Below are 17,212 nucleotides of genomic sequence, written 5' to 3'. Positions count from 1 at the left end.
TTGAATAATGATTTGGAGGCCGAATACCATGGCAACGGTCAAAGCTACAAAGCATTCGGGTCAGCCCTTATCTCTTGGAAAAATTGCTGGAATAACCCTCCAAGAAAACAACAGTTTTACCATACACCATACTGGAGACCCCACACATTCAGTACTGGATTAGGGATTACATCTATATGCTGCCAACATGTATAATGAGTGAAACAGGCATTGCTTGTGCTGTGGGAATCTCTGTGTTACTGTAGGAACAGTCCACTAGGTGGCAGCACTTGTTCATGGCGTTGTATTAATATTTATATCAGTCATAGCACAGGGAAATACAGTGCTGAACCATATATTTTAATTTATTTACCCTTAAATATGGAAAATGTTATATTCCAGACGTGGTTTCAGTAGCATTTTACAACTTTTTTTTTTTTAACTTAGTTTTTATTGCAGTTTCAGCAACTTATACAATCATCGTCACATTCTTTCCCACTGTATTTTAATTTTTTTTTTTTAAATGAATTTAATTGTTTTAATTTATTTAATTTCACAATTTAAAACAAGGGGGGAGAGAGAAAACACAAAAAAAAAAATAATTTCACTTTAATTCAGAGAAAAAGGGAGGACACATACTTAAACAATCTAAAGAATTAAAATAAAATAAAGTTTAATTAATTAATTAATTAATTAAAATAAAAATAAATTTTGTGAAGGGTCAGAGGTCAGGGAGGGGAAGTGTTTGGAAGGGTGTGTGTTGTATGGGTGTGTGTATGTGCTTAAAGAGATGACCTGGGTCAGGAAGACAAAGATACAAGTATGATCCAAGATATATAAAAATATTCAGATCACCGATCACTGTATTAGTATAATCATGGCACGGCTCCACCTTTTAATAAATGTGTCATTTTTGGAGTCTTAGGGAATAGGTCATTTTACAACTTTTGAAGTTTAATAATGATGTGGAGATTTGAGTCTGTGATGCCCAGCAGAAAGTTCAATTACTTTGTTAAAAGTTGTTTTTGTTTACATCTCATATAGGAGAATAACAGTAAAGTATTCTAATAACCTCCCTTTGATATAGCCATATGGACAGTGCTGAACCATATATTTTAATTTATTGACCCTCGATTTACCCTTAAATTTGGAAAATGTTATATTCCAGATGTGGTTTCAGTAGCATTTTACAACTTTTGAAGTTCAATAATGATGTGGAGATTTGAGTCTGTGATGCCCAGCAGAAAGTTCAATTACTTTGTTAGAAGTTTTTTTTGTTTACATCTCATATAGGAGAATTCAGTATTCTAATAACCTCCCTTTGATATAGTAATTAGTAAGTAAGTAAGTCAGTAAAGCTTTATTTATATAACCACACATCGTTACAAAGTGCTTCACACACAAGAAGAAACGTCAAAACAATGAAAAAAAACAAGGAATAATTACAATATGACACAGAAACAATGAGAAACAGATCAAACAAAAACAAACAAACACACATGTGGATGAGGCCCATAAAAAGGCCATATGGATTTAATGTTTGAAGTGATATTTGTGTAGCTGTCCTTCTTTAATCTCTGCAGCTGTTATCTCTTTCCTCCTACACTAAGCTGACAGAGAGGAGGATAATGGTCTTTGTGATGAAGAGGAGGTTTATAAAGAGTTAAACGTGTCCAGCCTCTCTGCGGGCTGTGATTGGCCCGCAGCTTGCAGCTCTGGGACGGACAACAAGTCTCCGCTGCTCGCTGCTGCTCTGGAGAAAGTCACTTTGTTGGACGAAGCGGACTACTACAGACAGGACTGCTCTGAGATTTTTTTTTTTTTTTTTTTTTTTTTAAATAATAAATTAGCATTAAGAGACTTTTATTGTGATTTTATGGAAGTATCCGGTTTATTTCCACCTTTGAAAGCGTTATTTGATGAGAGAGAGAAGAAGCGTGTGCTGCTGGTCCGTTAGAGGTCGGTGAGAAGTCGACCACTGTCAACTCTTTGATTCATGGACTCAACACGGACTTTAGCTACAAACTCTTCTGTCAAGAGGCTGACACGAGGTTGACTTCATTCATTGAATATCCAGGTATGTTATCCACATATTTATACTGTTTTTTCCCTCCATTTGGTTTTAAAATGTATTTATTAGCATGCAAAGCGAGCTAAAGTTACAAAGTGAGCAGCATCAGTGATATGTCACAATGAGCAAAGATAAGCTAGTTTAAAACAGAGCTTTTCATGAACAGTTTGCTATTCAAGACCTCGGTTAATATTTGTTTATTAACATAAAACTGTGATATTACATTAACCAGGACTTCTTAAACTTCACAAGGACTTGGTAAAGTATGTGGACCCCCAATGTAAAGAGTGTCTGACTGTAGTTGGACTGAATAATCACTCTCACACATTATGTGATGGTGCTAACATATTGGTAATGTATTGTTATGGAATTATATAGATTTTTTTTTCTTAATACTTACTTCATTTTGGGTTCATTTTAGACCCCAAAATGTCCCAGGAGTCAGAAAAAAGTCTAGTTTTAGCTATTGAGTTGCTATGAATAGTACAATCATTGATATTAATTGTGTATATCATACTGTTATATTTGATAAAAGAAAGTTTATATATTGTTATGGAATTATATTGTTGTTGTTTTTTTATATTGATGTTAAACTTCTTTCATTTTGGGTTAATTTTAGACCCCAAAATGTCCCAGAAGTCTAGTTTGGGAACCACTGATGGCCACAAAAAACTTTGTCCAGCCACATTAGTGATATTTCACAATGAGCAAAGATAAGCTAGATAAAACAGACCTTTTTTTTTTTTTTAACTTAGTTTTTATTGCAGTTTCAGCAACTTATACCATCATCATCACATTCTTTCCTACTGTATTTTCATTTTACAGCTGTCTCTTTGTTTTTACACAAAATTTCACAACTTAAAACAAGAGGGGGAGAGAGAAAACACAAAAAAACAAAACAAGACTTTATCTTAAACTGCTATTTCAGTTGAATTCAGAGAAAAAGGGATGACACATACTTAAACAATCCAATGAATTAAAATAAAATAAAGTAAAAAAATTAAATAGATACATTTAAATAGATATAAATGTGGTGAAGGGTCAGAGGTCAGGGTGTGTGTTGTGTGGGTGTGTTCATGTGCTTAGAGAGATGACCTGGGTCAGGAAGACAAGAGATACAAGTATGATCCAGGATATAGAAAAATATTGAGATCACCAATCACTGTATTATTATAATCATGGCAGGGCTCCACCTTTCAATAAATGTGTCTTTGTTGGAGTCATAGGGAATAGGTTATTTGTTCCATGTGGTAAATTTCCCATACCTTCTCAATCCATAAATTGTATGTTGGGGGCTCAGGTTTTAGCCACTTAATTGTGATGCATTTAATTGCTGCTGTTTTATGTTTATTTTTTGTCTCTTCCATCAATTCCTCTGGGTATTGCTCCCAGCAGTGCCATTTTTGGATCTATAATGACATTTTGGTGGAATACATCTTTGAGTGCCCAAAAATACCTCTTCCCAAAATGTTTTTAATTTAGGGCATGTCCAAAATATAGGAATATGGTACAACAAAACAAACAGTTTGCTATTCAAGACCTCGGTTAGCTGTTTGAATATTTCTTTATTAACATAAAACTGTGATATATTACATTAACCAGGACTTCTTTAACTTTACAAAGACTTTTTAAAGTATGTGGACCCCCAATGTTAAGCCCCAAAAACCTGAGTGTCTGACTGTAGTTGGACTGAATAATCACTCTCACACATTATGTGATGGAGCTAACATATTGGTAATGTATTGTTACGGAAATATATATATATATTTTTTAATACTTACTTCATTTTGGGTTAATTTTAGACCCCAAAATGTCCCAGGAGTCTAGTTTGGGAACCACAAAAACTTTGTCCAGCCAGAAAAAATCTAGTTTTAGTTGTTGAGTTGCTATGAATAGTACAATCACTGATATTACTTGTGTATATCATACTGTTATATTTGATAAAAGAAAGCTTATATATTGTTATGGAATTATATTGTTGTTGTTTTTTATATTGATGTTAAACATTTCATTTTGGGTTAATTTTAGACCCAAAAATGTCCCAGAAGTCTAGTTTGGGAACCACTGATGGCCACAAAAACTTTGTCCAGCCTTAAAAAAGTCTAGTTACTGAGTTGTTATTAATAGTACAATCATTGATATTACTTGTGTTTATCATACTGTTTTTTTTAATCATGGCATGTGAAATTGGCTTGAACGACAAAGATGTTTTTTTCCTAAATCGTCTGACAGCTCCTTGGAGAATAATATACCCTGTGTCACTGTGACCATGTGTCTTTCAGATTTAGGGGACATGCAGTTGTCTTTGGACAGTATGGGCGTCCTGAGGATTGTGCTGATCATCTTTGAGGCTGTTTTGCTGACTGACTGCGCAAGAGGTAAGACCCCGCTTCATAAGCGCTCTTTCTTCATCGTTCTTTCTTAATATGACGTGTTGTAAACCGGGCAGGTAACACCAGATTCAGAGCTCATTATAACTCCAGTTGACTGGCTGGTTTCTTGTGAGCATGAAGAAAGTCTCAGTTGGGCCCTTTAACGTTTTCACACCGAGAAGTAAGAGACGGAAAACTAAGAACTGAAAAATCTTTAAACAGGGCCCAAAATCAACACGAGGCAGGGGAATGAGAGAGGGCAAGCCAACCCCTACCCCCAGTTTGTGTGTGTTTCAGTCATGGCCGAGTGTGTGTGTGTGTGTGTGTGTGCACATTCACTACAGCTAAACCAAACAAACATCATCCATCAGCTTCCCAGGGTGAAAGAACACAAGTCAGTGTAAAGAGTCCAGCTCTCCCGTGGCTGGCCAAGGGACTGTCTCATGTCAGCCTGTGTATGTGTGTGTGTGTGTGTTCATGACCGAAACACTGAGTGGAGAGCGGGAGACCTCAGTCTGACCACAATTCACTGCACTGTTTATTGTGCCAGTATCAATACGTTTCTTTATAAAGACAACTTACAGTGAGCTTGTCAGCAGGTCATGAATATCTGTCGAGGCAATTTCTATGATTTCATCCATCACTGATTACTGAACCGTGTCTGATGCAATCCAGCGTCCAGAGTCAAAGACCGAGGCAAAACTTGAAACTTCACTTTAATGAGAGAAATCTGAAAGCCAGACACATTTCCCCGGAAGACCACGCACTGGCAAAACAAGCGGGCTCTATAGCGCGCTCTTTCTTCTCCAGCTCAGCATGGAAGTGAATTCAAGAGGCGTCCGATAGGTACAATACCTGCATGTGGCTATCAGGGCTCAAGGTAGAGGGGGTTGGCGGCGGTTTAGAGGGGATAGATTAGATCTGTGGGTCTGCAGACAATGCCTTATTCACAGCGTGGCAGCCGTGCCTTCACGGCACCACTAAACCAAAAGTAAACAAGACGTGAAGGCTAAATAAGATTAGACAGGCAATTTTGTATGTTTACAGATTAACAGATGTCAGCGAAGGAGAAATCCAAAGAGGAATCCGATGGTGGCGAGTGGAGGTCCAATGGATATAATGGTTGACAAAAGGAAGAATTTACAGCCTGTTTTTCATAATTTCTCTGAAAGTGGTTGCAGATGCACCGACGGATAGACATATCCGCAGATATGTAGTTGGCAGGGAGATGATTTTGAATGAAGATCTGTGAAGAGTAAATATTCCACAGTTTTCCCAGCAGCAGCAGTGATACAGTGATACAGTGAGTTCTGTGTTACAGTCCAAATGCAACAGCTTGACTCTGACAACCGGTGAAATACAGTCAGGGGGTTTCGACTTGAAAACTTGTGGCTGTTATAGTGCAGCTAAGGCCAGAGAAGCTGTTAAACCGCTCCTGTAAAATTTAACAATGCATGATGACATCTTTGACAAATGTGAATTAAATGATAAAGGACAGGGCCCCCTTTGACTTATGTGTGAAACAGTAAAAAAACACATTGGAAGTGTTACTTTACTGCTGTTATCTAAACATTTCAAGCAACACACCAGAAGACAGTAAGTTTTGGTGAGCGATTTTAAGCCTGTTGCTGTCAGTCATCAGGCGACATCTGACCCTGGACCCCCTGCCCACACACACATATGGACCCTCCCTCTCTCCACTGCTACGACTTTGCGACTGGCCAAGCAAGAATTATTTCTTAAGACCCCCCTAGGAACCCCCCGCACTTCCTCCATCCCAGCGCCTTGTTTCCTCCCCCTCTGGTGCGCGGCCACCCCCAGCAGCTGGAGGAGGTGCTCAGTGATGTGTCCCAGCAGAGCCTCTAATGTGGTGACAGGCCCGGGGACCACTGGGCTCCACTAACACAGGAATGCAGCAGCCCAGACATATGGATCTGCAGAAATGCACCCTGGGAGAAACATAGAGGCACCAGGTGTCTCTGTTATGCGCAAAGGACTAGCTAACAATGAACACACACGCACACTCTGAATGGTGCTGTTTCGATGCATTTTTAATTAGAAACAGACGTCGAATACAGTTGTGCATGTATGGACTCTGTGTTATTTCCTAGTTTTCTAACACCACACACGTTCGCTTCACCTCTGGAGCCTCCCGGTGAAGTTAAGAGCACGCAAACTGCTCTGCAACCCTCGTTGGAAAAAGTACATTTTATAGCAGAGTTACATCATGGTTTCATAACAAGAAGGTACTATGAGATAAATTGTATGCCAAGGGCTTTTAAAATCACAAGGCTATTTGGCTCCAAGGCAGTTTTCCATTTCCTTTAACCGTAATGAGGCTAGTTTCTCAGTAACCAAATGCCCCGAAGTCCTCTTATTTTTTTAAATAGCTCCTGAATAGCAAGAAGGTGTAACAGTGGTGTTCTGGGGGGCTGTGAGCTCGGCCGTGATAGCACACTTTTAACAATCCTTGCCCAACTCGCCACTTTAATGCTCCATTTAGGTGTTAGAAATGAAATCAGTTTCATGTTACATTTAGTTTTTCAGCCCGCACCAAACTCAAATTCAAACGTCGTCTTCTACTTCAACTCTAATCTGTGCGACTGCATCACCTCCAATTTTCTGCTTTCCAAACCAGACGCCGCCTGCCACCCTTCTTTTCCCCTGCTTCTCTCTTTGCATTTCCTCCCATTTATTACCAGTGAAAAGACGAAGGAAGTAAGTTAAGTTAATGTGCTGTCGTTAAAACAAGGCATGAGTTGACCTTTACTCCCACCCAGCCTTTCGCAGCTCTCCGTTACCCCCTATTTACCGAGTCTGGGTCCATTTGTGGAGAACAATGGATGGATTATTACGTGCTGTGGTCCCCCAGGTTGGACTGGGCAGCAGTAATTAATTTTAAACACTCCTCATCCCTGTAGACTCCGACTTATTTGCCATGTATTAGAACTCGCAGTAGACGGGGGACTCTCTTTACTGGAGCGCTGCCATTTAGAGGTGCGTGAGAAGAAGTTACGAGAGCGAATGAGCGCTGCGTTCATGCGTCTGAATATATATGTGTGTGTTTTATTAAGCGGGCTGAAATTACCCTGAGAAAAGTCATGATAATGAGACAATCCAAGGAGCGCAGGGCAATTTGGAAAACCTCAGAGGTATACCAACAACTATTCCCGCTCAACCTCTTTCTCCTCCACACCAGGTGGAAATAATATTCCTCCGGCAACCTCTCTGTTTCTATCACGGAAATAATGTTACCACCATTCTGGCAATCCGTGGTCCCCATCCATCAGCGCACACTGCCGACCCTGTTAGCTGAGGAGGAAACATTCGTTGAGAGGAATGTGTCAGACTTCACCCCTCCGAGGGGAAAGAAAGGAAAGGGCTGTAGCTGTGATAAGTGGTCATAATGGAGGTCAGTTGGTGTTTACTTTAGCGGGGTCATATAATCCCTGTGAGCAACACTCCCCTCATTGACTGACTTTAATGGCCACTTCAATTAGCATTCATGTGGAATTTCAACAAGGCATTGTCCGCTTTGTCATTTCCAGCTGTATGCTAATGCTTCAATGCATATGAGGAGAATTTCTTCTTTTTTTTAGTTTTAAGAAAATCCTATTGAATCATACGAAGGCCTGTGTGTACAATGCTCATTAGTTTGTTTGGGCAGTTGGCGCTGGGAGTGTTTTCAGACCACACACACTCTTCCTGCTGGCTGAATGGATTTGGGTTCAGTTAAATAGAATTCCTTTTGCTCCCGTTAACCTTCGCAAAAAAACTCACGGAGCTGCTCACAAAAGTGCACACGGGAGGTGCCAGGCCGTCACCATTCAGATGATAATTGACTTTATGCGCAACCCGGTCTGACTTGCAGGATTTAGCAGACGTATGAATAACAGATTTTTGTTAAATTGACAGCTGTTTGGTGTTAAATGAGCATCAGATGATACTGGACACTGTTGAGACTCCACAGTCCAGGCTGCTGTGTTACACCCTTGGCCAGAGAGAGAGAGTGGACTGAGCGTGTGGAAGCGAGCCTGTAGGTGGGGGTGAGGGTCCGCCTCGCTGGAACCTTACAAGTGACCTTACAATAACATTTCAGCCCCACAGTGGGAAGTGTTTGTCTTGCGCAACCCCTCTTTCTAAGCCTCCTTCATTTCTCCAGTCCCGCTCTGTTTTCTCTTTTTCTTTTGAGGAGCCAAGTCGTGGAGTGAGACTCCCGCCTCCTCCTCCTCTTCCTCCATCTCCCACCTCCTCATCGTTTTGTGCTCCACAGCTGTTCACTCAGTCACGTTAGTGAGTGAAATGATGAGATTCCTAATGCTCTCCTCTTTCACCCCTCAACAGGAGAAGTCGGTGTTGTTTTCCTGTAGATTTGAAACCTGTAGATTTACGATTCGGACCTGCAGCTGCAGGCAGGGGGTGCAGAAATCGAAACTTTTCTTCCTTCTCCCCGCTTCTCCATGTCCTCTAGCATTGGCTCCCTGTTTGCATCCTCTGCCCCCTCCTCGGTGTTGAGCAACCTTGCGAAAAACCTAAAAAAAATGTACCATGACAACCTTTTGTTATGTCAGGAAAACATATCCATACTGTGTTTCTGCGATGGTGGCCTTGAGGATGTTGCTTGGACTGAGCAGGTCTGGACAAGCTCAACAGTTGTCATTGTGATGTTAGTGAATAAAAGGCTGATTTGAACTGCAGAAATATTATCTGCCCCATCTTACTGTATGTGCTTGTTTGCCGTACTTGCCACAGCCTGCTTGAATCAGTGCTGCTGTAGCCTCATACTGACTTATCAGAATACCACATCAGGCCGCCAGGAAGTACCTGTTGTACATAACTTGATGAGGAGCTTCCTGTCTTATTTTTTTTTTTACATCTCTGTGCCATCGAGTCTTTCATTGTTTTCCTTTCCATACTTCCTTCTTCTTATAATCTGATATCCGACATCACGTCGAAAAGGATTATGAGAGTTTTCTCTGTCTTTGTTTCTCTGCTATCTCCGCCTCTCTCAGGGGGTTTCATTAGAAATCACTTGTTGTTCAGACAAACCCTCACTAACACACACACGCACACACACACACACACACACACCGACTCTGCTGTTCTGCAGTTAAAAGGTTGATTGAAAGTTATGGTGGTGGCAACAGCGATGGCTGGCTGAGCCTGAAGAAAGCCAAGCCAGGGGACAGCTGGGATAACGAGCTCTGAATGAGGCCTCCGCTGCCTTCTACACACACCCCCGGACCCTCCTTCCAGTTTCATCCATCCTCCCCTCCTCGACCCCCTCCCACCCCCGCTTTCAGTTCACCTCCGATGGGCTTCAATGAGACCCCACATGGCTTTGTGGCTTTTTCACTTCCACTTTGTTTTTCATTAGCGATTCTTTTGAGCGACCTCGGAAATTCTTTGCGCATTGTCCCCATTGATTGTGGCTATAAAGAGTCTGGTCTGGGCGATTGCTTGTCACAGTGCGTCAAAATAGAAGTTTTCATTGCGAGCGGATACGCTGTCACGATGGAATTTGTTTGCACCCGTTTCCAGCAGTAGCAGTCTCTCTCTCTCAACACTGGAGGTGAGGCGAGGAAGCAAAGAGGCCCTGACTTTTCATTCAGGGGACTTGTGTAATGAATGGAAAAATATGTCCCCGCTTTGACTCAAAGAGTGGAATGGGACAAGGGAGGAAAAATCATTTCAGAAGCAAAGAGTATAATCTGTCATATTTTATAGCAGAGCTACTGCTATCCCAGACTGGAATTCTGCACCATGCAGTGAAACTGATTTGATTTCCTCATGCACTGGGATGTGAGTTTGGGCCTTGGATAAGCCCCCAGCCTGGATGTACTTGGAGTTAAAGGCTTGGCAGATGTGGGCACTGCTCCATTCATACAGTTATTCTGTGTCTAGATTGAATATTAGCTGAACTGACTGTTCTTTTTGTTTATTTTTATCCATGCTAGAGGCGAGACTCTGGGGACAGCTTGTCTGTGGGTTTGTGAGTCGGTTGCACTTTGGTCCAGACTGAAATATCTCAACAACTATTTGATGGATTTTCATGAAAAGTGGTGATCCTCTGACTTTTCTTTCTGAAGCGCCACCGTGAGGTTTGTGGTTCAGAGTGAAATACCTTTACAACTATTGGATGGATTGCCATGACATTTGGTGCAGATATTTAAAGGAACAGTGTGTTACATTTCGGAGGATCTGTTAGCAGAAATGGAATATAATATTCATAACTATGTTTTCATGAGTGTATAATCACCGTTTTTGTTAACTTAGAATGAGCCCTTCATATCTACATACGGAGCGGGTCCTCTTCACGGTGCCCGCCATATTGCTCCGCCATGTTTCTACAGGAGCCCAGAACGGACAATCCAAACACTTTTATGTTTTTACGTTACCTGAAGGCCACCGTAGTTCTCCGACGTGCTTGTTAAACTGCTGTAACGTGAGCCGCAGAGTGCAAAACCGTGTTACCGCCAGCCGCCGTCTGACTTCTGTTGCTCCTAAAGTAGTGTTATTATGGTAAGGATGGCCTTTGAGCGAGGTGAACGGCGTTACCACGGTTTTGCACTCTGTGGCTCACGTTGCTACAGTCTTGGAAAGTGAGGACTGAGCAGAGAGGTTGGTTGAAGTCTGCAACCACACCACTAGATGCTGCCAAATCCTACACACTGTACCTTTAATGTCCCCAGAGGTTGAATTCAAATTACTTTGATCATCTGCTGACTTTTCTTCTGGCGCCACCAGCAAGTCAAACATCGTCTCCTCTTCAGTGAAATATCTCAACATAACAGAAGTCCTTGCAACGGGACATTTATTCTGGTCATCAGCCGCCTGTTCCTGTGCAGGTCACCTTGATAAAAGGACTGTGTAGCTGAGTGTGGACAGTTGATTAACAAAGAGAGAGAGACAGCCAGACTGGCAGACGGAGATGGATAGAGGGCACTGACCTCTGTACAGCTGAGTAGTAAGGTGAACTGGGAAAGCACTGAACAAATTGTCACTGTGAAAGGGCGAGTACCACATCGTAATGACAGGCTCAACAGCTCCACGGTGACAGATTGATTTCAGACAATATTCCTGGATTGTCAAGAGGCCCCATTGCTGTCAGTGAGAGCTTTGCCAGTTCCTCCACCCCGTCCGTCTGTCTCGCCTTGCCTCTCCCCCCTTCTCCCCGCTCTGTCTCGTCTCTGTCTCACCCGCCTTTCTCTTTCCCTCACCCACTCCTCTCCTGGCCTCTCCCTCCCTCCCGCTCTGTCCTGAATCGCTCCATTCTGCCCAAACACTCCTGCTACATCGCAGTCTGTCAATGGCCCTTTCCTGAAAAGACCTTGTTGACAAAGGCGCTGGTGTAAAGCGCTTCCCAGTGTCATGGAGATTGGCTGATCCTCAGACTGTACGCCGGTGTAGGGTTCCTGGAGACGGAGAAATGAGGGGCACTCGGTGCCAGGCTCGGCCATCATCATCATCGTCATCATCACACAGATGTGAGCACAACACATACAGAGAGAGAGAGACACACACACACTGGTCCGCCGGTGACAGCATGTCTGGCTCAAAACAGCCTTGTTTACAACCTCTGTGCTTCTCTGCCAGTCAGTAGAACATCAGACCAACGCAGAGCGACGGTGGCTCGGCTTAATAAGACATCTGTATCTCATTCGGCACCTCCAGACTGGACTCCCGACTGTGTCAACTGTACACAATGAGCCAAACACAGGTTGGGAAGTGAGTTATTTCCCGTTGTGGAATGCAGGAAGGTTGAAGGAGGAGGAGGCGCGCAGGGAGTGGCAGGATGCACCTCGCTGTTGTCTGATGGAGGCCATGAAGCAACATAAACAGAGATCTTGTTATGAGGAGACGGTGTATCATGGCACCAGATGTTATTGTCCAGTAAGCATGCTCTGGAGCCGTGGTTCCCAACGTTTTTGGCGAAGAAAAACGTCTACCTGTCCCCCAGCGTCATCTGTTGCATATGTAGGATAGAGAGCCCATACTTTGGTGTTACCAACTAAAAGTGTCCATAGAACAGAGAAAGCTGGCATCAAGTGCTTGCTTGAGTGAGTACTGACTGATTTAGATGAACTCCTTGTATGGCTGCTTGTCTTTCTCAACATTTAACATTAGCAAATGGGGATTTACTTGTATGTAAATAAGGTTTTGTAGAAAATTATGTTTATATTCCTTGAAAAAAGTTCAGTATCATATCAGCACTGTCTCACTCTCTGTTTTTTGTTGTAAACCACTGAATTAGAAGAACATCTAGGGGAAAAATTAAGCATCAAAGTTTTTTTCTTGCTTTCCTATTTCCCTGATTGCACCACTGTCTCACGACCCCTCAGGATGATGTTGGGCACCACTGCTCTGGAGGAAGGAGTATGTGGTTATTAAATACTGATCTAAAGTAAGGACTTTACTCTTTAACACCCTGTGATTTCTGTGGCATGGTGACTACAGTCTAAACTTTCATTTCTGTGTGTTTGTCAGAGAGAATATGATACAATATGCAGGCGGTCCAGAGCAGCCAAACACGTGTGAGCGTTTCACACAATGTCCCTTCCAGTGCCAAGAGGTCGGTCCATCTCCAAACACATGAGACAGACAGTAATAAACAGGTGCTCGTTGGTGCCCTGCTCTGTGCTGGAGAGAGAGAGGTCTGTTTGAGTGTGTCATGTGGCTGAGGCTGAGCCCGGGCCAGGGAGTGGGGTGTGAGATTGTTGGGATTCCTGGTTACTGCCGCCTGGGCCCACCTAATCCCCCTTCACTCCCCCATGCAGCCCTCCTCGCCTTATGAGCTGCGTGTTAAAGGAGGCCTCTCTGCCATCTTAGCCCCTGCTCCCTGCCACTCTCTAAATCAACCCTACTTCTCTCTCCTTGGCTTCGTTTTCTTCCTCTCCCCTCCTCTGACCCCTCTTTCTCTGTCTCTGTCTGTCACTCTATCTGGCCTTTCTCTGCTTTGCTTCCCAGCCTCCCTCCTGTTGCCTCTTCCCTGATAAGTGGCCCTAAGCACACACTCAGCCCCTGTGTGTGCACCGGGCCTTAGCCTAATGGAGTGAGATAAAGCGACTAGAGTGCCACTCACTGTGCGCTCTTTATGACAGGGCAAGACCAGTGAACTCACATTTGCATGGGAAAGTTATGCCACTGAATTAGTGTATTTACTAAGAATGTTATTTCATTTGTATGTACCATTCCCTCAGAAACAGAGTGATTGATTGTTGTGGTTTTTCATAGTCTTATATTGATATTTTTGGATTGGAAAATTTGCCATTGTCAGTCAACAGGTACTTCAGGAAATTTGACCAGTTACATCAATATTTTTCTCAAAAATTGTATTCATTTTATTTAATTTCGGACATTTTTATTGAGAGAATATTGAACCATATAGTTAAAAACATTTATTACATGGCTTTGATGAATACTCTATTCTGATTGGTCAATCATGGCGTTCTATGGTCTGTTAGTTATCTTTAAAATGATTGAAATTAAAGTTATTTATCTTTATAGCAGACCGTTGCTATGTATAACAGACTGTTGCTATGGACGCAGTTCTGATCTCGGACTCTGGTGGACGGTTTTTGTGTCAAATTATTCTTAAGTAAGTAGCTGTGTAATAAGCAGGATAATGTACAGCTAGTGGGGTTATTGTTGTGAAATTAACCCCTTCAGGGCAATGCAAGACCCCTCCGTGAATCGCCCTGTCGGGTTTTATTTCACAACAATGACCGTCTCGCTGTACATTATCCCTTACACATTATGCTCTTGTATCGACAATCCCCTTCTTTTCTTTTAAAGTGGACATACACATAACCAGAAAGAGATAAAAACATTAAATGATAAAGCTGGCATTATTCAATATTTTTGTTTTTGTCAACAAATCCCATGAAAAGAAAAACCAGACTCAAACCCATTGGTTCCTACTGAAGTAAATCTTTAAAAAATTTTCACAAACATACAGTTTAATTTTTTTAAAAAGGCTCAGGAATGTCCTTAAACATCTGGGCACCACACATTTTAGTGAATATTATTCAAACAGGAGTTATTGGGGACTATTTTCGACTGCAGATCTTTACACATTTTTGATGGTGTAGTGATTGTTTATGGCAGGATGGTGAATGGGGGATGACTCAAACTAAACTACTGCGCCCATGTTCCTGGTAAGGAAAGAACATGTCACTCAGTGCAACCGTGTGGCTCATTAATGTATTTTTAATCATATTCGGAGAACAATGGAGGTCTTTGGCACAGAGGAATAAGCTATATCAGACAGTCCTTTCATAGCATCAATTCAGTGTTGGTTTTGTTTTTTATTGACGATAAGAAAAGTGTAAAATATTGTCAGCCGTACCCTTTAGAAAACAGCAACAAAAATGAGCAAAATGAAATGAGGAGAAGTGAAGAATGAGCCAAACTCTCCTTCTCACCCCATTATAGACAACAATAGTCAATGGCATGTATCAGAAGGCTCTTAAAAGATAATATTAACAATAATAATAACCCAAAATAGTGACCACTTTCAAAAGAAAATACCCAACTCTCTGTGCAGTGGTGGACCAGGTAGGAAATTGGAAAGGCAGGCTGTGAACTGTTCCACAGCAACTCGTACGCACTCCAAAATGGCCACTCCAAAAACATTATATGAAAGGCCTCTATTAATTCAAGTTAAGGACTTTCCATAAGGACTCTGTGCTTTTCCAGGCTTGTGGACGTACGGAAAAGTATGGAGTCCTTATGGGAAATCCTGAATGAAAAGGGGCTTTTCATATAATCAAAGTATCAATAAGTTATAAAACGGAGGATTTCTCCCAGGAAATTGTGAGGTAATAGCAGCCACCTGGATCCTGCTCAGTGTAGTTAGTAGATGACGACCTAAACATAACCACACTTGGCATTTCATAAAATCGCATTCATTTTTATATAGTGTTAACAGAGGTTTGTTTCTGAGGAGATGGATCACCTCTGTATAAATAATGACCTGTAATCAGAGAAATAACTATCTCTCCAGTTTATAGACAAACGAACAGATATTCCTGTCTAACTGATTAGTTTCTGGTGGAACTACAGGTGACAGTAGTAAAGAGTCTACACACACACACACGCTGCTTTTCTCCGACAGAGGCAGCTGTGGCCGGGAGAAAGCAGTCAAGTTTAATGAAATATAGCAGCTTAGAGTTCAAAGGCTCCACAGTAGGGCCTGTTAAGGGTACGCCGCGTGATGGAGATGTTTCCAGAAGCTTTATGACGCTGGAGTAATTTCTTTCCTGTTCTTTTGATGAGAGGGTCGGCAGGAGCCTGTTGTTCGGGGGGCCATTAGTGAAGGAAGCAGATTCACTGCAGCGTCGTTATTCTGCTTTAATCAGATAGATCGACTGGAGCATCTTATTCTCTTTACCTCTTTCTTTATATTCCACCCCCTCCTGCTGTTTCTCTAGTCCCTCATGTCACCCAATAGCTCCTCCTGTACCATTCCCACCACCGAAGCAGTTGCTATTCAGCCCACATCAGATGGGGCCGAAGAAAGAGCCATTGTCCGGGCTGGTCTTACCCCGCTCTTATCTATTGATTGGAAAGCCGAGAGGGGAAAATAACAGGTATTGATTACCACGCTGGGTGAAGTTGCTGGGCAGGACGTCTGGAGGGGTAAGAAAAGACGGCATTCTTCACCCTTGGCTACCCCGCTGCTGTCAGAACAGCCTCCACCGCCACTCCACATATCCCCGTCCCCTTTCACCCTGTCACCGCCGCCGCCCCAGCCTCCTCCCCTCCATCCCTCACCTCGCCTCCTTTCTTGATTTGCCAAGGGTGGCTCTCCCCCACTCTCTTTCTCTCTCCACCGTTTTATGCCGATTTTTATCTCTGCTTGTGAAATGTATAGCCAAGCGCAGCAGCGGGCTCTGAACAGAAGCTCTGGCCTTTCACACACTCCCCGAGCTTCGGGGTCTGCCTCACCTTTCGCCTTTACCCAACCCCTCCAGTCACCGACTCTTGGGTTTGGTTTCTAGCTTTCATGTCGTTTTTTGTGCTTTTTCTTTTTACTTCCCTCCCGTGTTCGTTGAACTTGACTTACATCCATTTTGTCGATTTGTATTGTAGTGCGCCTGAGGTTTTAAGAGATGCATGGTAGAATATTTGCCTTGAAGGCTCCATTAAACGTCCTCTCTTAAGTTAGAGGTCTGTCTGCTCTTGTACGGTCTGCTGAGCTAACACAGTGCTGCTGAGTAGGAGGAAGCATTCTCCAGCTTCTATCCTCCTCTTATCCTTTATGTAAATACTCCATATTGAAGACGCATTCACTAAGATCAGTGTTTATCTAAGTAATGAATCACTACAGTCTCGTTGTGTGCAAAAGCCTTTTGATGCACAAGAAATACCTGCAGTTGGCTGGAGATTAAGGACCAAATCCTTTTTATTAGAAGATGTTTACAGTGTTGTTTGAACAACTATCCTCTATTGGACAGACGGTGTTGCGTGCATTATCGCGTTGGTTAAGATCCAGGTGTTCGCTATTGGAGCAGCTGTCAGCAGCCAAGCCAACCCTTTATTGACATGTTTGCAATGACTAGAAAAGACCAAAGCACTTTGTATGGGAAGAAAAATGCATGTACACATCATTACAAACCCACAGGTGTTTTGTAAAAGAGAAAATAAATGAGGAGAGGTGGAGGTGCCAGCACATCTGAACATTGCTCAAGTCTGGCAGCCTTTGTAGTCTGTATTTTTTTTGTATTCCTTCTCCCTAACATATTTCCCTCCACGGATGCCTGCACGTCAGATCAACAGTTCATTAACC

At 42.5% G+C, this 17,212-nt stretch overlaps 1 protein-coding gene across 1 annotated transcript in view; it reads left to right on the top strand.

Annotated features, from left to right (window-relative positions):
* The first annotated feature begins 1,717 nt into the window (after positions 1 to 1,717).
* Positions 1,718 to 17,212, top strand: part of LOC141783461 (fibroblast growth factor receptor-like 1) — a 31,090-nt gene continuing 15,595 nt past the window's right edge. Inside the window, exons 1-2 of the mRNA XM_074660781.1 lie at positions 1,718 to 2,056; positions 4,333 to 4,428. Of these exons, the coding sequence (XP_074516882.1) occupies positions 4,344 to 4,428 (85 nt within the window). The 5' untranslated portion in view covers positions 1,718 to 2,056; positions 4,333 to 4,343. The remainder of the gene's footprint in view (positions 2,057 to 4,332; positions 4,429 to 17,212) is intronic.

Source organism: Sebastes fasciatus, chromosome 15 (genome assembly GCF_043250625.1).
Source record: "Sebastes fasciatus isolate fSebFas1 chromosome 15, fSebFas1.pri, whole genome shotgun sequence".
In the NCBI taxonomy this organism is placed as follows: Eukaryota; Metazoa; Chordata; class Actinopteri; order Perciformes; family Sebastidae; genus Sebastes; species Sebastes fasciatus.
This window is presented reverse-complemented; position numbering and strand designations above follow the sequence as displayed.